The sequence below is a fragment of the Heloderma suspectum genome, chromosome 1 (assembly GCF_057233095.1).
Source record: "Heloderma suspectum isolate Gila_16-S chromosome 1, 16-S_ref, whole genome shotgun sequence".
Classification (NCBI taxonomy): Eukaryota; Metazoa; Chordata; class Lepidosauria; order Squamata; family Helodermatidae; genus Heloderma; species Heloderma suspectum.
In genome coordinates, this window is record NC_139458.1 from 239,920,861 (window position 1) to 239,945,132 (window position 24,272).

A 24,272-nucleotide genomic window follows, 5' to 3' on the forward strand; every position below is an offset into this window, starting at 1 on the left:
TGAAAACTGGGTTGGTGAGGGGTTAACATCTCCCAAATGTGTCTACCAGGGTTTCTTATGCAGTGCAAACCTCAACTGGAGGGGTAGGGACCGGGGGTCGCCTTGGTCTATAGGGATTCCATCTCCCTGGTCAGATACCCCATTAAACAATCAGCCCGTTTTGAGTGTCTGTACCTAGTGCTGGACACCTGAGACAGGACTGGGATTCTGTTGGTCTACAGCCCACCCTGCTGCCTAACAGTCTCCCTAGTTGAGCTGAGTGTAGTATTGAGGACCCTAAGGCTTGTGGTCTTGCAGGACTTGAATATTCATGCTACCTTGTCAGGAACGGCTCAGATTTCATGGCTACCATGTCAACTATGGGCCTGTCTCAGATAATATATGGCCCAACACATGTAGCAGGGAACAATTTGGATTGGTCTTCTATGCTGGATTATGATTCCATGTGTCTTTTATCTGAGCCAAGGCCATTTAATCCATATCCTTCATGCTCTTTCCCCATCCCTTCTCATATTAGATTGCACCGCCCCACATTTGTCTTAAATTATTGCATTTAAAGCCTTAGAAAACAAATTGAACTCTTCAAGTAGAATATACAAAGACCAGAACACAGAGTTTTTCCTAACAAGTTTGTTACCAGTTTTATCTTTCTAGGCTTTCATAATATCATACAGTTAAAGATATGCTAGTTTTGGAGCACAAATGTCTAAAACAATGTTCAGTACTATGAATGCTCAATAACAATTTATAAGGCTCTTCCTCTATGCATACACAAGTTCAAAGATTAAGATGGAGATTGTTTAAATGCAGCTCTTACCCTCTCCTAACATATAAGATGGTGTTGTGAGTTTCTTATTTACAGCTGCATAAACAGCTTCCGGTCTGCAGATTAAAAAAAATTAAGTTATTTCAGCCAGTGACAGATGCAATGTTCGCTACTTAGTGATATATGACCCAAACTTACAAAAGCAAGGAAATGCAGAGAACATATGGCTCTATTCAGGTGTCACAATAAAACCAGGATTTATTGTGATGGGAATGTGCTCATGCACTTCTCTCCTGGCTCATGCACTCCCCTCTCTCCTGGTACAGATGCAAGGAGGAGACTGGAAGCTTCCCCTTCCATTTTACCTTAGCCACAATTTAGCATGTCATCCAAACTCTAAAGTATGGTTAATCATAACTATGCTTTGTTAAAACAAGCCATATTCATAACCTATGATTTGAAATTGGCTTGCTTCAAATAAACCGTAGCTGAGATTAACCAATTTCTTAGGTTTGGATAATACAAGCCACACTTAATAAAAAATGAAAGTCAACTCCTCCTTGTGGCCATGCTAGGTAAGAAGAGGGGAGGGGGAGTTTACAACCCCGTCAGGACATTAGGCTTATTCCCATCACAATTAACCACGGTTTACTGTGATGTCTGAACGTAACTTATATTTGGGAATGTATAGCTTCTTTTCCTCCATCACAGCAACCCACTCAAACAGTAAGAGCTGTTTGACAATGGAACAGACTATCTTGGGAGGTGGTGGTCACTCTCCTTCCTTGAAGGCATTTAAGCAGAGGCTGGACAGCCATCTGTCAGAGATGCTGTTGTTGTATACTACATTGCAGATCCTGCATTGAGCTGGGTGTTGAATTAGATGACCTCTAAGGTCCCTTCCAACTCTGTGACTCTATGATATTATAACTACTAGGCATCAGAAGCATTTTGTCAGATCCTTATCCCTGCACCTTCAGTATTACCCTTTTCAAGCAACAATCTAATAATCCACAAATGCCTGACCAGGCTGTGGACATTCACAGAACAAACTTTAGGATTAGGTACTGAAGTTAATCAAGCATTTTATATGTATTGTCTAGTGAGCCCATGCAATTGAGATGAAAGTTCATAATTTTAAAAAAAACCCAGAAGGAATTGTAGAAGGCATTGGAAAAATGCCACCCACGTAGACCTTGAAGCTGGGATACAGATGGGCAGATGTGAAAAAGAAACTTTTTCTAATGCTTCCATATCAAAATATGTCCCTCAGCCACAAACATCTCTTTAAAATCTATGAGTTCAAAGAACAGCTCAGGGATTTAATGCAAGATGAGTTTAAAGGGAAACTTAGAAGGAAAAAAACATGTAAGCACTGGTGGCAGTTTCCTTGTTAACTGTTCTCATGTCTAATTCTCAGAACTGATATCTGTAGCCAGCAGAGTTTCAGGAGTTATTTGGGCATACAAGGGTTACTGTCTGAAAGAGAATCTCTCTCTAAAAAAAAAAAAGTGTGTGCGTGTGCACACACATACCCCTCTGAACCCTAGCTTCAGTATTCAACTCATGTCATGTGTACTACCAGACCTATTTTACAAACGTATTTAGTAAAAAAAAATCTTGGAGTCTTACTTACTCCACTCTTTGGTATTCATGTCCAGGCAAGATCTTTACATAGGATTTGGGAAACCATCCTCTTCCTCTACCTACTTCTCCAAACCACCAATTTTCCTGCTGCTCCAGCACAGTAATTATGTCATTTTTTGAAAAGTTCAAGTGGTTATCTTTTTTTGCAGTCCAGGAACAAAGCGCTTGTGCTTTTAAGTTTTCTGCAACTTGTCCCTGTCAAAAAACCACAGTGCATTAGTGTCCTTTTGTGCAATTTTGTTTTTTGTGTGTTTTAAGGGAGAAATTATACAGAATCCTTTCCACAGAAAAAATTGCATTTGATAATTTAAAACAAATTTAAAGCAACTCCACTAAAGAAAAAGGCAGAACATGCCCTAAATATAGATTACTTGGGGTAGTCAAGAGGATATAAATGATTCATCTCAATGAAGTCTTTTTATATTCACCACTATGGATAAGCTAGGTCAGTTGTTCTTGTAAGACAATTCACTTCCCCAGCTGCCCACAAGTAATATTTTGTCTATTATCTATTGAAGTAGAAAGGGTTGTGGCCAGTTTTGCCATAACAGCTAATAAAACCAGAAAAAAAGTGGTACAGGGTGTTTTGTTTTGGTTACTGCCCTGAAAATCTGTCAAAAGGGCAGAGCAGAAATCCTTTTACAAACCAGTAAATGGTTAGCCAATTCTAGATCTACAGATTGTAAGCCTTACATTGCTCGAAAATTCAATTATGTGTCTCATCTAAGATATTTTTCTTCTAGGTGAATGGTATAACATACAAGGATACAGGAACATAAATTGCTGTCCTATTAGTCGAACATACCTGTCCATGAATGGGAGAAACAGATCCTGGGGATACTGTGCGAGTAAAGGCAGATTTTTTCTGCCACGCATTAACATTCAAACTTGAGAAAGATGCATTTTGGTAATCTGATTCTTCTGCTGGTTTACTTGGTGAAAGAGGCCTGCAAGTTCAATACACGTATATAAAGGTAGTATTTTTAAGAATGTACAACAGCTGGAGTAATTAGTTGTGATGTAGCAAAGCTTCCAGAATGCATGCAAGATGATGCACCAGGGGTGGGGTTATGTGCTTCACAATTCACTAGTCTTTTCATCCCCTAAGGCAGGGATGGGTAAACTTCAGGCTTGTGGGATCTACTTTGTTCTTATTAGAATTTAGAGAATCCTCAACTGGAGGTTGGTGCAAGAGACATACACTTAGGATTAAGGAATTCTGAGCTCAGGAATTTGTTTTGAGTTCCAGAACTGAATGGAACTCACAGTCCTTCCACACAAAAATCCACTCCTGGTTACTCCAGGCATTCTTCTTCATCTCAGCAGGATAATTTATGGTGGGAGGGAAGTCATTTTGTTGTTGCTATTTGTCAGGGTTCTCCTTATGACCTGGACCACCTGAGCAACTCCTTAAGGATCTCTTGCTTCCTTAAGAGTCCCACCATCCTTCCCCTTCCAGGAACATGGGGTTTAGGCTGTAGATGTGGGGTGATTGACACTCTAGACACCGGGTTTAACGTCAACAGTTTACTGGTAAATTAAAGCAAGCAAATCACAACTAAAAGTATTTTTACACAACAGTGATACAAAAGGCATTAGGAGAAAATAAACACTGCAAAATGCAATTTCCTTTACCCTAGCTGTACTTAGACTTTTCTAGGCTGCTGCTTCTTGCTCTCTCTTCGTGCTCTGGTCTCTCTGATTCTGCTCTCACAGCTCTGGTCTTTCTGACTCTCTCTTTTTATACCCTCCTTCCTCAAAACTGGAAGTACTATTTCAAACCTGAAGAAATTAAACTTAACTGGGGAAATGAAACTGAAATTTAACTGGGGAAATGAAACTACTCCTCTCAAGGATGCCTCCTCCCAACAAAAACTCCAGGCCTCTAAGCCTGACCTTTTTCTTCTTTGCCTTTGTAGGCCTCAAACCTTCACACTACTGTTAACCAGTTAGGAGCTAGAAATTCATCTACTGCAAATCATCCAAAGATCCACGAGTAGATCAAGATCTTCTGCCCATCCATGCTTAATGAAGCTGAAATCAACCCTTGGCATTCTTCAGCCATAGGGTATACAAGAGAAAGATCACTTCTGAATTGAAAAAACACCAATACTATTTGTGTGCAGGTGAGTCATGGGTTCACAGCCATTTTTTCTTAATATACAAAATGCACAAAACTAGTACTCAGTATAAATATTTTTACACATTTAAGCTGAAATAGCCAAAGCTCATATGTAGATTTTTCTCAAATAATGTCAAATTAAACATATTAAGTTGTACTTACTCTACAGGAATTGAGGCAGTTGGTAATGATACTGTGGGAGGAAGTAACGCTTTCTTATGAGGTGAAAAGGCTTTTTCATTTTCAGGTATTTTTTCTACATAATTGCATGGAAACCAGCCAAAATGCCCTTGAAAGCTGCCATATAGCCAACCAGGCTCTCCCTCAGTTTTCTCAACAACCTGGGGAAAAGGAAAAGTACATAAAGGCAACAAGGAGCACTGGGTCTGTTGACAAAATATTATGTTAACAATTTCCTACTACTGTTTTAATTCTTTGTTTTGTTGTATGTCGCTTTGGGCATATTATAGAGAAAAAATATGCTTTATTTAGAAATTAATACTCTATTTAGTATACGGAAAATATCATCCCAACACCCATTTCTTACCTGAATTATATCTCCAGAATTGAAACTCATCTCATCATGATTCCTTGCTTCAAATGGGTATAAAGCTTTGTAATTCACAAAGTCAACCAATTTCCTAGAATCAGAGGCACTAACAGCATGTCCTGAAAAGTTGAGGAAGAACCATTACTGGCTGCTAATACTATCAGTCATGATATTTTCAAAACAGTAGTTAGTACCTACTTCAGAGTCTGCACAAGTGCACAACACTGGTTTCTCTCCCATGGTACATGCCAAATATTGACTTGACCAAGGACACCAGTGCAGTGTGTTAGCACTTTTGAATATCTCTAATCCACTTAAGGTCACATCTACTACTTAACTGGGAATGCCAAAAGACACAGCATAGACAGCTACCAAAATTCAATGGCTTGGATTCCAACTAGGCATCCGGGAACAGAAGGGCCTCTTCTGTTCATGGGTGACAAGATTCAGCGGAGGATCCCAAGGGTGGAAGTGGAAAAAGGGGAGCGGGAGGCAATTTTTGCTGATTCCTCCCCATGCACCACCAGCCTGTTCCACCTCAAGCCCTATGCAGCATATTTTCTGGAGCACAAACAGCTTTAGGGGGAAGGGAGAATCAGTGAAAGTTGCCTCTTCCCTATTTGCTGGCAGGAATATCTATGAGCGGAACTCCACTCAGGGAATGCCCCTGCCAGTTGAGGCAAACCTATGACCCCAGCCATTATTTCAAACAACAAAGTAACCATATCCTCATCACAACCTGAGTAGGGTACCTTCATTTTTCAATGTTGACTTAAGATTTTGACCTTTCGTCTGTTCAAGGATGTCTACAATTTTTTCATTTAGGGTTAACTGAGAAATGGGTTTCTCTGACTCCTGCAGATTGGCTGTATCTTTTCTTTTCTTCCCCTCATCAAACTGTTTATGCCTCTCCTCAGCTTCTTTTGCAATCTTTGTCTGTCTTCTTTTGTCATCTTCCTTTTGCTTCTGCCTTTGCTGCTCAGCATCTCTTAGAATCTCTGTTTGTTTGTTCCTTCTCCCCTCATCAAGGTTCTCATCTGCCAGTTTTTGTTGCTGAACCTCCCTCTCTTGCGCAATTGCTTCTTCAGCTTTTTGTTTTTCCTCATGGATTTTTTCCTGCATTCGCTCTTCCTGTAGTCGCTTTCTTCTCTCTTCTTCCTCCTTCCGGATATTCGCCTGCCACAAGTTCTCCTTTTCCCGTTTTGCTTTTCTTTAAAAAAGTGGGAAAAACACTGTCAGTAAAGCAATCTTTGTGATACTGATGCTGAAAAGCAAGGCTGAATAGTAAAGACTAGGCACACATCCTTAATGTAGCTGCCCTTAAGTATACATTATTGTCTTCCAGTAACTTTGAAGGTCTTGGGGCAACTTAATGACTGAGCTAGGCACCATCATAATAGTGATACTGATGCATAATATCCACTGAAACGTATGCATTTTCAGGTATGCAAACCAATGCTGGATGTTAAAGACGTGCTCTTATTCAATTAATGCCACAATTAATGGCCAGTAGTGTATGGAAAATGCTGTTCTCATGGCCTGCTCCATAAGGATCCTCAGATACCGCAGTTTTTGTGAAGACTGTTATCATATATTAAAGTCAGGTCCGCCAGCCTGTAGTTTTCAGAGATAAAGGAAAATACACATATATTTGTCCTTTAACTTTTTTTTTGTTCCTGTGGCTTGCAAGTGGATAAGGATAGAACTGGTTGACTACTGGTGGTTGCTTTCAGAGTTAATTCAGGCCTTTGTGTCAATATTACTTGGTCCTAATAAATGTTCATTGTTCAAGTGCAGCTCTCTAAAGACGTATCTTTTAAACATATCAGTTGGGCTTTCCATGTAGCTATTTAGCTATTAAATAGCTAAATTTCCATGTAGCTATTCCATGTAACTATTAAAGTTGTGAATTTTAAACAATGAAAAAAATCTACTACTTTTCTAATGATACCATCAATCAAGGTGGGTCACAATAGCATAAATAAAAACAGTAAAATTATAACATTTACAGAGCAATCCGATGGGGGCACAGGAGAGAGAATCTGTGGCACAGCAACCACTGAATCCAAAGCCCTGCTGGGCTCATGTTGGCCAGAGCTGAAGGGGTAGGAGGGGATAGCTTTTCCCCATTTTTCTTACTTTTTTGCCACTGTGTTGTCTTTCTTACCATTTTCCCTCCAGATAGTCTCAATGGGATGCATACTCTCCCGGTTCCATGGGCATGCCCAGGAAACAAAGGGTATTTGGATCTGGTGGACACCCCCTCCCCAATTCCTCCTTCTTGCCCTAACCACAGCCAGCAGCAACTGGCTGCCTGTCCCACAGCCAGTGGGACAGGCAGAGCAGCAGAGGTTTCCCATGGAGGGAGAGTTCTGCAGTATCCTATCCCCCGTTGGGATGCCCGCTGAGGGATAATTGGAGTGTAGCCTCAATAACACTGCACTGTACAAAATAGAACTATGAAAGCCAAAGTAGATAAAAGTAAAGGCAACATTAAAAAATAAATGAACCCCCAGAATGCCATCTTAATCAGTAAAATAAACAGTCTTGATCTGGGATCTGAGATAGCGCAGTGTAGGTGCTAGAAAAAAATTGGAATGCTTTTGTTTATCACATTACCGTGCAACCTCATCCTCCACTCTTTTTTTCAGTGCAAGCTCAGCTCTTTTTCTTTCTAGTTCTTGGACTTTATCTTGTTTGATCCTGTGGAGCTGCTCAAGTGCTAACTGCTGTGTGCAGTAGGTTTCTCTTAGCTCCTAATAAGAAATAAAATGGATAAAGTCAGCAAAAATGCAAGTGTTTTTAGAGAAGCGAATTTAATTAGAAGTTGTTCAAATGCTTCTGGAGTTTACATTGTAACAACAAGTTTTAGCTACCGGAGGTAGCATGATATGATGGAGGAAATGAGAATAGGAACACTTAATTAATTCTAATAAAATAGTAAAATACATCCATCAGAATGTGAGCAGAAAAATACTAAGGAAAGGTAAAAGAAAAGAGTACTATAAAAGAATTCAGCTTAACACTGACATGTGAGCATTTTTCTTCTGCATACAGTAGAAAGAGAAAAGTGAAAATAGCCATGTTTCAAAGTTTGTAACCCTATACCAAGGGCCAGCCTAGACCATATGCCACCCCTTCCACTTGTTCAACTTTTGAATGTCTTATTATCGCATTACATTTGTAGCCCATTTCAATACTTTGGTACATGATTGCCATGCATGAATTATTCTTGCAGTATAAAACAATGCACCTACATATCAGTGCCTGTGCCCAAACAGTGTGCAAGGAGACAGGAACGTCCAGATCCTTCCTTAACTTGGATTATAAGAATTTATATCTCCCCCCTTTTCAACCTGACTTCACGATTAAATAGGGGAGTTTAAGAGGCTACAGGGGCAAAAAATGACAATGGGATGAGGCCTACCAGTGCACAGACAGGAATCTCTTGCTCCAAGGCAGCATTTCCCAACCTGGTGCCCTGCAGATGCACCTTCATCCCCAACCAGCGCAACCATCAGCTACTCTAAGGCTAGGGTCTCCAATGCAGTGCCTACGGGCGCCACAGAGGCTGTGGAGACCTCTGTTGGCACCTGCCGAAGCCCCCTCTCCCTCTCCCTCTCTTTTCATGTTTATTTTTTTTAACTGGGAGTCTGGGCACACTGCAAAGTGACACACTGGCCTCTAACATCATTTTTATTTCTCCAGGGATGCCTCTGGACCCAGCATTCTTAGAAAATGTGAATATAGGGCAGCTGCAGAACACCTTGAAGTTGCCCAGCCTCTCAGAAAAAAGAAAAGGCTGAGCTGGATGTGGAGGCCGGGGGTGGAGAGCGACCAGGCGGGAGGAGAAGTGTGGGACGTGCATGGGCACACAGTGTCAGGGTGGAAACTGAGCCCATAGAACCCCAGAGCAGTTCTGATTCTGAGGATCAGCAATCTGTGGGAGAGGAGCCAGCTCATCCCTCACAGGCACAGCAGCTGGCAGAGATTCCTCCTGCCGGCATTCCTGAGATAGATAGTGATCCTAGCAGTGCGAAAGTGCGGGAACGGGGCTTGCTAGACACTGAACGCAGACGCAGGGAGCGACAAGCGATGGAGGCCGCGGAAAGGAGGCATAGCGCCCGTTTGGTGCGCAAGCAACAGCCGCGTCCCGTGGACCCCAGGGAAAGAGGGAGGATCTCTCCCTAGCCCATAAGTTCAGGGTCTTCAAGTGATTCTCCTTCAAACGGGGATCAACTGCCTACTCGGAGCATAAGCTACTCTGCTGTTCCTTGCTTAGTTGCTGGTGATTAGCATCTGAAAGAGTCATTAAGTTGTAAAAGGATTAAAGCCTTGAAAAGAATCCTTTCATCTGTGTCTTGAGTTGGCTATTGGAGTCTACTGAAAGAGGCCGCTAGGGCACTCCTGACACACAGTTTCCCCACACACAAATTGCCAGTGTGGACTCCAATCTGGATCAGATTGCCCTCTGCTGCAGTCCTGATTGCTTGTTTGTTTTAATGGGATTCTTTTTTGTACTGCAAATTGCAGGCATGGGGGCCCTAATTCAGAGGAGACTAAAGACCTCCCCCTGCCGCCCGGGCTTGGGTCCCGATCCAGACTGGGGAAGTGTATGTATGTCTGGCAATTTGTGAAAAAACCTGCACTCAAGGGCAGAACTATGCTGAAACTGTGAAGGTGGGACTGGGAAAGCTTTTCAACACAGTAGTGAAAGGGACATCCCAGCAGCTTGAAGTTTTGATACATATTTCATCCTTGATAAAGTTTTGATTTTACCTAACAGAGAGAGACATGAGGGCAAATTATGCAGTGCAAGTCACTTATAAACAGTGAAGCTAGAATTGGGGGAAGGGTGGGGGGGAAGAAATAGCAACTTCATGAGGAATTGTCTGACAAATCACAACTGTTCTATTCCTTATAACAGAGAGCTGATTTGTCCTATCAGTGTGAAATTAGGAATGCGGTATGTTTTGAGTGGGTGGTAGAAGCCATCAAAATGTCACAGAAATCAGATGAAAAATGCCTGAATTACAGCATTTTGTGTTTTTTATATATTTTTTACTTCATGTACCATAGAATCACTAAAAAGGAAAGTTACAACCCTAACTTCCTACCCCACACAACAATGTGTAGGGTAGGAAGACCTCTCTTCTTTAATCTGTCATTTCTGCCTGCTCCTTAGGCTCAGCAGTTAGAATCTTCAATTCATCCCTGTCCTTAACTCTCGACATACTTGCCCTGCTCTCCCAATGAATTATTTGCCCCTCACATCCCCTGGGATTGATCCCTAGCATCTTTTCTGCCAGGCTATGGCCTACTCTCAGCCCAACCCACCTCACAGGGTTGTTGTTGTGAGGATAAAATGGAGAGGAGGAGGATAATGTCAGCCGCCTTGGGTTCCTTGCAAGAGGAAAAAAGGCGGGGTATAAATGCAATAAATAAATAAATAAATACCCCACCATATTCCCCTCCTTGCTCTCTGCTCAAGGCTTTGCATCCTTCTTCAGTGCTAAAACTAAAGCCATCTGCTCTTTCCAACCCTTTCCTCCCTCTTCCAACTCTCCCTCCTCCTACAACTCCCTCAACCTTTTCCTCTTTTTCCTCTGCCTCACTTGGTTAGTTGACTGTTGTCCTTATTTAACATCTCTACATGTCTCCTTGATCCAATTCCCTCCAGACTCCTAGTCAGGACTCTTGATTCCCCATCGTTATCACTCCTCTCTACCTCATAATCAATTTCTCCTGTGGCTCAGTCCATCTCTCCTATTTTATAAAAAGCTTCCCTTGACCCGTCCTTCCTCTCCAACTTCCACCCAATCATTGTTCTGTCTTTTATTTTCAGACCTCTGGAATGTGCTGCTTAATCCCACTGTCTCAACTTTCTTACTTCCAATTCTGCTCTTGACCCCCTCCAGTATGCCTTCTGCTCTCTGAAAACCACTGAAAACAGCCTTTGATACAATTGATCCTTTTTTCTTTTCTTTTTTGTGTTTTGTGGTGGTGGTGGTGGTGGTGGTGGTGGTGGGAGTTGTGGCAAATGTCCACACAGAACTTCAGAGAGTGCAGCTTTCCCAACCACTTCTGTAGCTAATGATTTACAAGTTAGAGCTCATCTTAGAATCTACTCTGTGATGATGATGGTGGCAAAGAAGTAGCATTTCTCACCACCAATACATTCTTACAAGGTTGTCCAGGGGAAGGCATGAGTCCTTCTCCAAAATGGCCCCAAAGATAACACAATAGATTCCACAGAGGCCTTCTGTGCATTTTAAGGATAAAATTGCTCACATCTGTGGCAACCTGGACTCCACTTTATGGACAAGGTCCATCCAGAGCTCAATCTAGTCTGGCACTATAGTCTGATTCTTAGTGAGGCTCAATAATATTGACAAGTGTTTGGAGAATTGCAACTGACTACTTGTTTGCTCAACCCTTTAAATCCCTTTAAAAAGCTCTTTTGTTGCTGTCTTGTTTTGCTGTATTAATTTTTTATTCATGCTATAGGGATTTTTACATTGCAAATTGGTTTAGATGGTTGTGTATCTGAAAGTTAGTGTATGATGCTTTAAAAAATCAAGCACCTCAGTGACTCTTGCCAGGTTCCTGAGCCCTTCTTTGAGGTGTTTGAATCCTGAAAGGTCCTCCACCAGGAGGGTGCATGCCCAAAACATGGGTGCAAGCCATGATGGAGTTGGCTGCTGCCACTGTGATGGACAGCACTGTTATCACACAGAGCCAAGACAGGGCTGCATCATGATCAGATCTGAGATCTCCTGAACCCAGAGTGAGCCTGACAGGCTTGGAAGGGACCTCAAAAGGTCAACTAGCGCAAACCCCTGGGAATGAAGGAAATACACTTCTACAGCATCTCTGGTAGGCGGCCATCCACCTTTGCTTAAACACCTCTAACAAAGGAGAGGCCACCATCTTCCTAGGCTGTCTATTCCACTATCGAACAGTTCGTACCACTAGGAATTTCTTCTTAATGACCCAGTTCACACACAACAACAACCCATTGTTGGGGCCACATGTGAACACACCGCCTGCTGCCCACTCATTGCTTCTGCTTTGCATCTGGTTTAGAAAACAACCAAGGAATGCCTCATTCATTCAGCGTAACATACAAACCCGGAACTCTGTGTTGATGAGGGGGAATCAATCCAGAATTTTAACCCATGGTTTCTTGTTGGATTAAAACTCTTGTTTCCACCTCAACAACCCAGAGCTACAAGTTCACATGTCACACTAAACATTCCTGGGTACTTTTCTAAACTGGAGGCAGTGTGCAGGTGGGAGGCAGGTTGCTTGCTCCTGTGTGGCCCCAAGCAACCATAGAATCATAGAATCATAGAATAGTAGGGTTGGAAGGGGCCTACAAGGCCATCGAGTCCAACCCCCTGCTCAGTGCAGGAATCCAAGTCAGAGCATCCCTGACAAATGGCTGTCCAGCCTCGTCTTGAAGGCCTCCAGTGTGGGAGAGCCCACCACCTCCCCAGGTAATTGGTTCCATTGCCGTATTGCTCTGACACTCAGGAAGTTTTTCCTGATGTTCAGTCGGAATCTGGCTTCCTGTAACTTGAGCCCATTATTCCGTGTCCTGCACTCTGGGATGATCAAGAAGAGATCCTGGCCTTCTTCTCTGTGACAACCTTTCAAGTACTTGAAGAGTGCTATCATATCTCCCCTCAGTCTTCTCTTCTCAAGGCTAAACATGCCCAGTTCTTTCAGTCTCTCTTCATAGGGCTTTGTTTCCAGTCCCCTGATCATCTTTGTTGCCCTCCTTTGAACCCTCTCCAGCTTGTCTGCATCCTTCTTAAAGTGTGGTGCCCAGAACTGGACACAGTACTCCAGATGAGGCCTAACCAGTGCTGAGTAGAGGGGAACTAGTACTTCCCGGGATTTGGAAGCGATGCTTCTATGAATGCAGCCCAAAATAGCATTTGCCTTTTTTGCAGCCACATCACACTGTTGGCTCATATTCAGCTTGTGATCGACGACAATTCCAAGATCCTTCTCGCTCGTAGTGTGGTTGAGCCACGTATCCCCCATCTTGTAACTGTGCATTTGGTTTCTTTTTCCTAGGTGCAGAACTTGGCATTTGTCCCTATTAAATGCCATTCTGTTGTTTTCTGCCCAGCACTCCAGTCTATCCAGATCACTTTGAATTTTGTTTCTGTCTTCCAAAGTATTAGCTATCCCTCCCAATTTTGTGTCATCTGCAAATTTGATCAGCATTCCCTGCACCTCCTCCTCCAAGTCATTAATAAAAATGTTGAAGAGCACTGGGCCCAGGACTGAGCCCTGCGGTACCCCACTCGTTACCTCTCCCCAGCTTGAGAAGGTCCCATTGATAAGCACTCTTTGAGTCCGATTCTGTAGCCAACTGTGGATCCACCGGATCGTTGTTTCATCTAGCCCACTTCGAGCTAGTTTGCTCATCAGGATATCATGGGGCACTTTGTCGAAAGCTTTGCTGAAGTCGAGGTATATGATGTCTACAGCATTCCCACGGTCTACAAGGGAGGTGACTTGATCAAAAAATGAGATCAGATTTGTCTGGCAGGACTTGTTTTTGACAAATCCATGTTGGCTTCGAGTAATCACGGCATTGTTGTCAAGGTGCTTCCAGATGGATTGCTTTATGATCTGCTCCAGAATTTTCCCAGGGATTGATGTCAGACTGACTGGTCTGTAGTTCCCAGGTTCCTCCTTTTTACCCTTTTTGAAGATAGGGACAACGTTAGCCCTCCTCCAGTCATCTGGCACTTCCCCTGTCCTCCATGATTTCTCAAAGAGAATAGACAGCGGTTCTGAGAGTTCTTCTGCCAGTTCCTTTATGACTCTAGGATGCAGTTCATCTGGCCCTGGAGATTTGAACTCATTCAAAGTAATGAGGTGTTCCTTGACCATATGCCTGTCGATCTCAAGCTGCAATCCTGCCCCTTCAGCCTGTACTTCGCCTTTGCCAGGGGGGTCATAGACCCTCTTTTGGGAGAAGACTGAGCCAAAGTAGGAATTGAGCACCTCTGCCTTTTCTTTGTCCTCTGTTATCATTTTGCCATCCTTATTTAATAGCTGAACAACCATTTCTTTCCTCTGCCTTTTACTATGCACGTAGCTGAAGAAAGCCTTTTTGTTGTTTTTAGCATCCCTCGCTAACCTCACCTCGTTCTCCGCTTTAGCCTTCCTGACGCCATCCCTGCAATTCTGTGCTACCTGCCTGTACTCTTCCTTTGTTACTTGGCCTTCTTTCCACTTCCTATATGTGTCCTTTTTTGTTTTCAGGTCATCCCTAAGCTTTTTGTGAAGCCACATTGGCTTCTTCTGTTGTCTTCCACCTTTTCTTCTTGTTGGAATTGTTTGTGATTGTGCATTGAGAATTTCCTTTTTTAAAAGTTCCCACCCATCTTGGACTCCTTTTCTCGCTAGCATTGCTTGCCATGGGACCTTACTGATCATTGTTCTGAGTTTATTAAAATCAGCTTTCCTAAAATCCAGGGTACGCGTTTGAGTACACTCGGCTTTTGCTTCCCTTAGAACCAAAAACTCAAGTACAACATGGTCGCTTTCCCCCAGAGTTCCTGTAACTGCTACTTTATCCACTAAGTCATCTCTGTTGGTTAGGATCAAGTCAAGGATAGCCGATCCTCTAGTTCCTTCCTCTACTTTCTGTAGGAGGAAGTTATCCGCCACACAAGTCAGGAATTTCCTGGAGGGGCCATGTTTTGCAGAATTTGTCTCCCAACAAATATCGGGGAAATTGAAGTCCCCCATTACTACTACATCATGCTTCCTTAAAACATTGGCTATTTGCTTTTCAAAAGTTTCATCCTTGGCTTCTCCTTGATTGGGTGGCCGGTAGTAGACTCCGACCACCAGGTTCCTTTTATTCTTTGCTCCATTTATTTCAACCCAGATGCTCTCGATGGGGCTACCAAGCTCCTCCTCCTGTATTTCTGTGCAGAGATATGTATTTTTCACATACAGTGCAACCCCGCCTCCCTTTCTGTTCCTCCTGTTCTTTTTGAACAAGTTATATCCTTCAACTGCTGTATTCCAGTCATGAGAGTCATCCCACCAAGTCTCAGTTATACCTATCAAGTCATAATTTCCCTCCTGTATTAAGAGTTCAAGTTCGTTCTGTTTGTTTCCCATACTCTGGGCATTAGTATACAGACATCGAAGACCATGTGCTTCATAGTCTGGCTTTCTTCCTACCTGTGTCTGAAGACTATTATTGGACGCTATCAGAGCTGTTCTCTCCATTGCAGTGCATGCGCCTACGTCCATTGTTACCCCCAACATTACATCTCCCTTCCCCGTAGGATTCAGTTTAAAGCCCTCCTGATGAAGTTCTTCATGCTGTGGCCAAACACATTCTTCCCAGCCTTTGTGAGGTGCAACCCATCCCTAGCCAACAGCCCATCTTCCAGGAAGTATAGCCCGTGGTCCCAGAATCCAAATCTCTCTCGTCGGCACCACCTTCGTAGCCAGTCATTCACCCGGAGTATTTTTCGTTCCCTTTCTATCCCTCTTCTAACTACTGGAAGGATGGATGAGAAAACTATCTGGGCCCCAAAGTTCTTGAGTTTCCTTCCCAAAGCTTCAAAGTCTGACGTGATCTCTTCGTAGCTCCGCTTGGCGGTATCATTTGTTCCCACATGGATGAGAAGAAAGGGATACCTGTCAGTGGGCTTTATGAGTGCAGGCAACCTTTCAGTCACGTCTCTAATCTGTCCTCCCGGGAGACAACATACCTGGCGAGTCCATGGGTCTTCGCGACATACTTGGGTCTCGATCCCACGCAGCAAGGAGTCTCCCACTACTACCACTCTTCTCTTCTTCTTCTTGTAGGCCTGGGTTTCATCGCCTCTGTTTGACTGACCTTTAGCCTCTTGCTCACTCTCATGCAGGTTCCCCTGTGATTCTTCCTCTGCAGGCTGTCCTCCAGTCTCATCTGCAAGTACCTGGAATCGGTTCCACAGCTCCACCGCTTCCACTGGTGCAGAGTGTCGTCTAGTTCTTCTTCTCCTAACTGTCACCGTTTTCCAAGGAGTATCCTCTACTCCATTTTTCTTCACCTCAGCATTTCCCACTGCCTCATCTTGCTGTTGCTCTTCAAGCTTGTGGTCTGCCCTTTGCTGCTGTAGTTCCCCCATTCTGTCCAAGAACTCTTCGTGTTCTCTTATTCCCCGGAGGGTTGACAGTCGCCGCTCCAGTCCACTTACTTTTTCCTCCAGCAGCGTGATCAACTTGCACTTGTTGCAGGTGTAGGCCATGTTGTTCTCAGGCAAGAAAACAAACATTGCACACACCTTGCAGGTCACCACCACTGGAGAGTCTTGTCCTTCCATAGCCTCTTTTCCCTTTTTGTGTCTAGCTTTGTGATTGTTCTAGACTAGCCTGTGCCTGCTCCTCTACTCAGTAGAGGTTAAAAGCAGAGTCCCACTGGTGTGGAAGTGTGTGTTACAAGACAAATAAATGAAAAAAAGTTAGTAAAATAAAATAAAATAAAATAAAATAAAAAAAATGTTAGGGGCCTCCCCCTTGACCTCCCCTGCCGAACTCCCCTGGCCAACTCCTGTTTGCTCCCCCTGTTCGCTCGCTCTCTGGGAGCTTGCCTGCTTCTGTAGTCCCTGGACCAGCTGGAGCAGCTTGCTCTGCTCTGCTCTGCTCAGCTGGGAGGCGGGAAACAGACTGAAGCTTCCCGCCCAGTCAGCTGCTGGGAGTACTCAGGCCACACCCCTCCAATTCAGTTGGAGCTCTCAGAAGCTCCTGGTGAGCTCACAGCCAGTCAGAAGGATAAAGGGCAGCGCCCTGGGCTTCCTGCAACCCACTTACCTCTTAGCCTCTGTCTCCTTTGTCTCCTTTGTCTCTTCAACCACTGCAACTCCCCTGGCCAACTCCTGTTTGCTCCCCCTGTTCGCTCGCTCTGTTCACTCGCTCTCTGGGAGCTTGCCTGCTTCTGTAGTCCCTGGACCAGCTGGAGCAGCTTGCTCTGCTCTGCTCTGCTCAGCTGGGAGGCGGGAAACAGACTGAAGCTTCCCGCCCAGTCAGCTGCTGGGAGTACTCAGGCCACACCCCTCCAATTCAGTTGGAGCTCTCAGAAGCTCCTGGTGAGCTCACAGCCAGTCAGAAGGATAAAGGGCAGCGCCCTGGGCTTCCTGCAACCCACTTACCTCTTAGCCTCTGTCTCCTTTGTCTCCTTTGTCTCTTCAACCACTGCAACTCCCCTGGCCAACTCCTGTTTGCTCCCCCTGTTCGCTCGCTCTGTTCGCTCGCTCTCTGGGAGCTTGCCTGCTTCTGTAGTCCCTGGACCAGCTGGAGCAGCTTGCTCTGCTCTGCTCTGCTCAGCTGGGAGGCGGGAAACAGACTGAAGCTTCCCGCCCAGTCAGCTGCTGGGAGTACTCAGGCCACACCCCTCCAATTCAGTTGGAGCTCTCAGAAGCTCCTGGTGAGCTCACAGCCAGTCAGAAGGATAAAGGGCAGCGCCCTGGGCTTCCTGCAACCCACTTACCTCTTAGCCTCTGTCTCCTTTGTCTCCTTTGTCTCTTCAACCACTGCAACTCCCCTGGCCAACTCCTGTTTGCTCCCCCTGTTCGCTCGCTCTGTTCGCTCGCTCTCTGGGAGCTTGCCTGCTTCTGTAGTCCCTGGACCAGCTGGAGCAGCTTGCTCTGCTCTGCTCTGCTCAGCTGGGAGGCGGGAAACAGACTGAAGCTTCCCGCCCAGTCAGCTGCTGGGAGTACTCAGGCCACACCCCTCCAATTCAGTTGGAGCTCTCAGAAGCTCCTGGTGAGCTCACAGCCAGTCAGAAGGATAAAGGGCAGCGCCCTGGGCTTCCTGCAACCCACTTACCTCTTAGCCTCTGTCTCCTTTGTCTCCTTTGTCTATTCAACCACTGCAACTCCCCTGGCCAACTCCTGTTTGCTCCCCCTGTTCGCTCGCTCTGTTCGCTCGCTCTCTGGGAGCTTGCCTGCTTCTGTAGTCCCTGGACCAGCTGGAGCAGCTTGCTCTGCTCTGCTCTGCTCAGCTGGGAGGCGGGAAACAGACTGAAGCTTCCCGCCCAGTCAGCTGCTGGGAGTACTCAGGCCACACCCCTCCAATTCAGTTGGAGCTCTCAGAAGCTCCTGGTGAGCTCACAGCCAGTCAGAAGGATAAAGGGCAGCGCCCTGGGCTTCCTGCAACCCACTTACCTCTTAGCCTCTGTCTCCTTTGTCTCCTTTGTCTCTTCAACCACTGCAACTCCCCTGGCCAACTCCTGTTTGCTCCCCCTGTTCGCTCGCTCTCTGGGAGCTTGCCTGCTTCTGTAGTCCCTGGACCAGCTGGAGCAGCTTGCTCTGCTCTGCTCTGCTCAGCTGGGAGGCGGGAAACAGCAATTAACCATTAACGAATGGTTGGTTGTGGATGCATGGGAGCAAGCTGCTTCCTGCACGCTCGCCGCTTCCACTTTGCATCTGGTTTAGAAAATATTAACCTACGGGTGGTTGTTAGGTATGAACCAGGTCATAGTTAAGTCTAAATCCCTTTTCTTGTCATTTGAACCCATTAGTTGAGGTATTACCATCTGGAGCAACAGAAAACAAAATTTCTCCATCATCTACATCACAGCCCTTCAAATATTTAAAGATGGCCATCATCTTTTCTCCAGGCTAAACACTTAATGATTTCTTTAGATTTGTGCCCCACCTTTCCACCAAAAATGGCACTCAAGGCAGCTTACAATCACTAATAAAACTTAAAAAACACACAAAAAACACATTAAACACAGTGAAAACCAATGACAAACAACAATAAGAGTAAAAACAGCATCCAACCCAACAGACCCGCTTACACACCAAAGGCCCACTTGAATAAAACAGTCTTTGCATGCCGGCAGAAGGAAAGCAGAAAGGGAGCAAACCTAGTCTCCCTCAGCAGGGAGTTCCACAGCCAGGGAGTGGCCACCAAGAAGGCCCTCTTCTGTGTTGCCATGAGAAACACCTCTGAAGGTGGCAGTCTCGAAAGAAGAGAATCTCCAGAACGTCTTAAGAACCAGGCAGGCTCATATAGGAGAAGGCAGTCTTTCAGGTAGCCTGGTCCCAAGCTGTATCCAACATATCCAACTCCTTCCATTTTTCCTCAAAGGCCTTAGTGTCGAGGCCCTTTAGGCTTCACCATCTTTGTTGCCCTACTGTGGACATGTTCCAGTTTGTCAATACCCTTCTTAAACTGTGGTTGGACACAGTACTCCATGTGAAGTCTGACCAAAGCAGAATAGAGCAGTGCCATTACTTCTCATGTTCTGGACAACATGCTACTGTTGATGCAACCTAGAATTGCATTAGTTTTTTTAGCTCCCATGTTGTACTGCTGACTCATGTTTAGCTTGTGATCTACTAAACCCCTAGATCCTTTAAACATGTAGTACTGTCAAGCCACGTGTCACCCATCCTGAATTTGTTCAATTCATTCTTCCTACCTAAATGCAGAACATTACATTTATATCTGTTGAAATACATTTTGTTAGTTTTGGCTCAGTTCTCTATCAAGTCAAGATCATCTTGAATCCTGTTTCTGCCTTCGAAGACATTAGCTACCCCACCCAGTTTGGTGTCATCTGCAAATGTGATGAGCATCCCCTCCTCTCTGGTCCCAGGGTGTGGTCTGAGGGCACATGATGCAGCCACCTTGCTGAAGCTAAGCAGGTCTACTTTTGGTCAATGCTTGGATGGGAACCCCATAAGTTCCACAATGGAAGAAAGGCAGCATATAAATGTACTAATTAATACTTCTTCATCCAAATCATTTACAAAAATGTTGAACAACACTGGGACCAGGACAGAACCCTATAGCACCCTACCTGTCACTTTTCTCCAAGGTGACAAGGAGCCATTGAGGAGCACTCTTTGGATATGACCCAATTACAAATCCACCTAACAGTAGCACTGTCTAGCCAACATTTTACCAGCTTGTCAATAAGAATATCAAGGGAGACTTTGTTGAAAGCCTTTATGAAATCGATATACTATATCCACAGTGTTTCCCTTATCTACCAGGCTAGCAACATTATCAAAAGAGAAGACAAGGTTAGTCTGGAATGACTTGGTCATGGGAAACCTATGCTAATGCTTTGTGATCAAAGCATTTCCCCCCCTAATGTTCACACACACTAGCTGCTTCATTTGTTCTAGAACCTTTCCAGGCATTGATGTCAAGCTGACTGATCAGTAATTGCCTGGATCTCTTCCCTCCCACCCCTTTTTGAAGATGGGCACATTTGTTCACCTCCAATTTCATAGCACTTTACCTATTCACCAACAATTTTCAAAAATATAGACAGAGGCTCTGAGATTACTGCAAATTCCCTTGGATGCAATTTGTCTGGCCCCGAAGACTTGTATGCATTTAGAGTGGCTAGGTGGTCCCATGCCACCCCTTTACCTGTCATGGGCTACATCTCCTTCCCTACATCATTTGGTCTATTTTTGTCAGGTCAGGCACAGTTTCCCATGTGGGAGGAGACTGAGACAAATAGGAGCTGAGCATTTCCACCTTCTGTCTGTCACCCACTCACACTTCTCCATCTTCTCCTTGCAGCGGACCTATCACTTCCTTGTTCTTCCTCTGGTCTTAGCCAAAATATCCATTCTGACACAATCCCTACAACCTTTGGCTATTCATTTGTATTTATCCTTGATGGTTTACTCCTCCCTCCGTTTCCTATACAGGTCCCTTTTAAATCTGAGCTCAACAGAGAGCTCCTTATGGGAGGTTTCTTTAGATTGTTGCTGTTGTTCAGTCATTAAGTCATGTCCGACTCTTCGTGACCCCGTGGACCATAGCATGCCAGGCCTTCCTGTCCTCCGCTCTCTCCCAGAGTGTGCTCAAGTCCATATTCATTGCATCAGTGATGCTATCTAGCCATCTCATCCTCTGCCGTCCCCTTCTCATTTTGCCTTCAATCTTTCCCAGCATCAGGGTCTTTTCCAGGGAGATTTCTCTTCGCATTAGGTGGCCAAAATATTTGAGCTTCAGCTTCAGTATCTGTCCTTCCAATGAGCACTCAGGGTTGATTTCCTTTAGGATGGACTGATTTGACCTCCTTGCAGTCCAGGGGACTCGTAAGAGTCTTCTCCAGCACCACAGTTCAAAAGCAATTCTTCGGCGCTCAGCCTTCCTTATAGTCCAGCTCTCACAGCCATACCTTACTACTGGGAAAACCATAGCTTTGAATATGTGGACCTTTGTCGGCAAGGTGATGTCTCTGCTTCTCACTATGCTGCCAGGAAGTGATGGGGCCAGATGCCATGATCTTCGTTTTTTTAATGTTGAGTTTCAAACCAGCTTTTGCACTCTCCTCTTTCACCCTCAACAAGAGGCTCTTTAGATCCTCTTCGCTTTCTGCCATTAGGGTGGTATCGTCTGCGTATCTGAGGTTGTTGATAATTCTCCCAGCAATCTTAATTCCGACCTATGATTCATCCAACCCGGCATTTCTCATGATGTACTCTGCATATAAATTAAATAAGCAGGGCGACAATATGCAGCCTTGTCGTACTCCTTTCCCAATTTTGAACCAATCAGTTGTTCCATGTCTGGTTCTTACTGTTGCTTCTTGACCCTCTTGCTCACTGGAAAGGTGTGAGACTGAGTTTCAATATCTTGCTTTTAAGAAACTCCTGCCCATCTTGGACTTCTCCTTGAGCATTTCTATCCACTGGATCCCACACAGTATTTCCTTAAACTTGCTGAAATCAGGGGGTATCTACACAGAGCTTTTATGCTGGTTCTACTGCACACCCAAGTTGATCATGTCAGATGATGCATGCCCTTCTCCGTAGCCAGCGTGCTATTTCTAGCTGTAAAATCTGATGTTTTTGAAACTGCTTTTCTGATGGATTCTCCCATCATGGCAGCTTCAGTGTGCTTTAGGAGTCTGTGTGACATGAACTGCCCTCGGTGCAGGTTGTTGGGAGCAGTGCTGATTGGCGGAAGTTGCATGGGGGGGCCTGGGAATAGCAGAGTGTTAAACATATCTACCTGGAAATAACTTCAATTGCACTTTGCTAAGTACAGTGGAGGGGTCAGGAGTATTCCTTTGCCTGTTTTATTAAATATTCACTGACCTCAGGAGTGGGGAAGGGGCGGGCAGCCAGCCCTGTTCCTTTGAAACTGTGCTGTTGTGAATGTGTGCTGGAGAAACATGCCTGCTCGGGAGTAACGCTCTCCAATTGTATTTCAATGACTGCAAGGAGCAGAGGGGACTGACAGAGAGCAAGGCTCATGCCTATTGTTTTAAAACTACACTGGAAGTATGTAAAGGTATGCCTTTATGGAGATGCGCAGGTACACAGAGCTTTATTGATTTTAAGAGCTGATGGCCCCCAAATGACCCCTAATCCCACTGAGAAGGGCCAGACATGGAGGAAAGCAGAGTGCTACACATGCTTACTTAGAAGTAACTCGTCCTCCATTGAACCTCACTGAGCATGGGGGGGGGGGGGTTCAAAGAGCAAGCCTCCACTCATTTGCTGCCCTGCAGCTATGCAGGTGATGATGTTCAGCTCTACTTGCGGGACTCCACCCACCCAACCCCGAACTAATGAGGTTGTAGGTGCCATTTGCCCCATGCAAGAGGATTTTAATGTAAACATTGCATTGCAGGCTGCCATTTGCCATTGGAGGAGCTAACCTGATTTCATGAAAATCTATATTTAAATGGAGTCGCCTCAAAAACTGTCTCCATGTAGATTTGGCCCAGCTTTCTTAAAGTTCAAGGAGCTCAACTTTTTCTTTACTCACTATGATGAATTCCAAAACGACATGTCACTTCCATCCAAAACTTTGGCTACTGGGCAGTATAGAAATAAATAAACAAATAAACAAACAAATAAATAAATAAATCCAAAGCCCCCACTACTTTCATCTCATCCACCAGTTCTTCCTGCTGGTAAGGATCAGGTCTAGGATAGCTTATCCCCTTGTCTCTTCTTCCATCTTCTGGAAAATGAAATTGTCAGCAAGGCAAGTCAGATATTTACTGGACCTTTCTTTCTTAGCGGAGTTTGACTTCCAACAGGTTTTAGGGTAGCTGAAGTCTCCTATTGCTAGTATAGATGCTTCCAGACAAGGTTTATATTGTGCAATTACACTGCCTCTTTCATGGAATTTTACTGGGGGGGGGTGGAATTACAGATGATGGGGTCTTCAATTTGTAGCTCTCCTGTGCTTTCCCACTGCTTCTTCCATCTTTTTTCTTACCAGAAAAAACCCATTAAGGAAAAAAGATGGAATAGTTGCACAATGTCTTTTGATGGTTAGTGCTTGGAGTCCTCTGTCTGTAAGCACCCTCTGTCCAGAAACCTCCAGATAATTTGGTTATCTGATCTAGAATGGAATCCTTCAAGTCTTCTGACTGGCTTGGTGGTCTGTAGTAGTCTCCCAGAATAATAACACTATTATTTCTCTCTCCATTTATTTTTACCCAAATGCTCTTAACAGAGCACGCTTCCATTCTCAGATTCATGGTTTATACATACTTTATATATAATGCTAGTCTTACCTATGGCATATCCCCTGGTTCAGAGATTCTCTCAAACTATATTCTCAGTAACTTGGCAACCACTGATCACCTGTCTACTGTGTATACAATCAGATTTCTCTTAAAACCAGATACCATCTAGAGCCAGTTCAATACTTCACTCTGATATAGGTAATATAACACTCTAGTTCTTAAGAAACACTCTCTCAGACAAGATTTTGTCTTTTTGTCTTTTACTACAAAATATTAGCACGATAGTACTTACTACAAGAGCTTATGCATGCATAAATTCAAACACATGAAAACATCTAACATTATTCCTAAACAAGGCTTCTATGCAGAGTTAAGCACATTTGCTAGTTCTCAACAATAATTAATATCAAGCTTACCAGGTTGATTCTATAGGCAACATGTTGGGGAAAGCTGGTCCTAAAGGATAGCCTCCACTGCTGCGTGTTCTGAGTCTCCTTTATATACTTTTTGGATGCTATAAAGTATGTCTAAACTATCTTTACTACAGCTTATATTTCTTATCCAAGAATTCCAAAGATAACCTTTATATTCTAAATCTTCAAATACGAGTATCGACTTTTGAAGTTTCTTATCTAGATTAATGTGCATACCAACATACTTATCCAAACATCTTAACTTTCTTTGACATGTT

The 24,272-nt window shown here is 44.3% G+C and overlaps 1 protein-coding gene across 14 annotated transcripts in view; it reads right to left on the minus strand.

Annotated features, from left to right (window-relative positions):
- ITSN2 (intersectin 2) overlaps nucleotides 1-24,272 on the minus strand; it is a 196,167-nt gene that overhangs the window by 78,593 nt on the left and 93,302 nt on the right. For 13 of the 14 annotated variants that reach the window (XM_084821842.1, XM_084821915.1, XM_084821797.1 and 10 more), the window contains 7 exons: nucleotides 7,705-7,841; nucleotides 5,838-6,295; nucleotides 5,083-5,204; nucleotides 4,698-4,876; nucleotides 3,219-3,360; nucleotides 2,403-2,608; nucleotides 818-882 (listed from right to left, as the gene is read on the minus strand). In XM_084821842.1, coding sequence (XP_084677968.1) covers nucleotides 818-882; nucleotides 2,403-2,608; nucleotides 3,219-3,360; nucleotides 4,698-4,876; nucleotides 5,083-5,204; nucleotides 5,838-6,295; nucleotides 7,705-7,841 — 1,309 coding nt within the window. The remainder of the gene's footprint in view (nucleotides 1-817; nucleotides 883-2,402; nucleotides 2,609-3,218; nucleotides 3,361-4,697; nucleotides 4,877-5,082; nucleotides 5,205-5,837; nucleotides 6,296-7,704; nucleotides 7,842-24,272) is intronic. The other variant, XM_084821833.1, reaches the window with a different exon arrangement.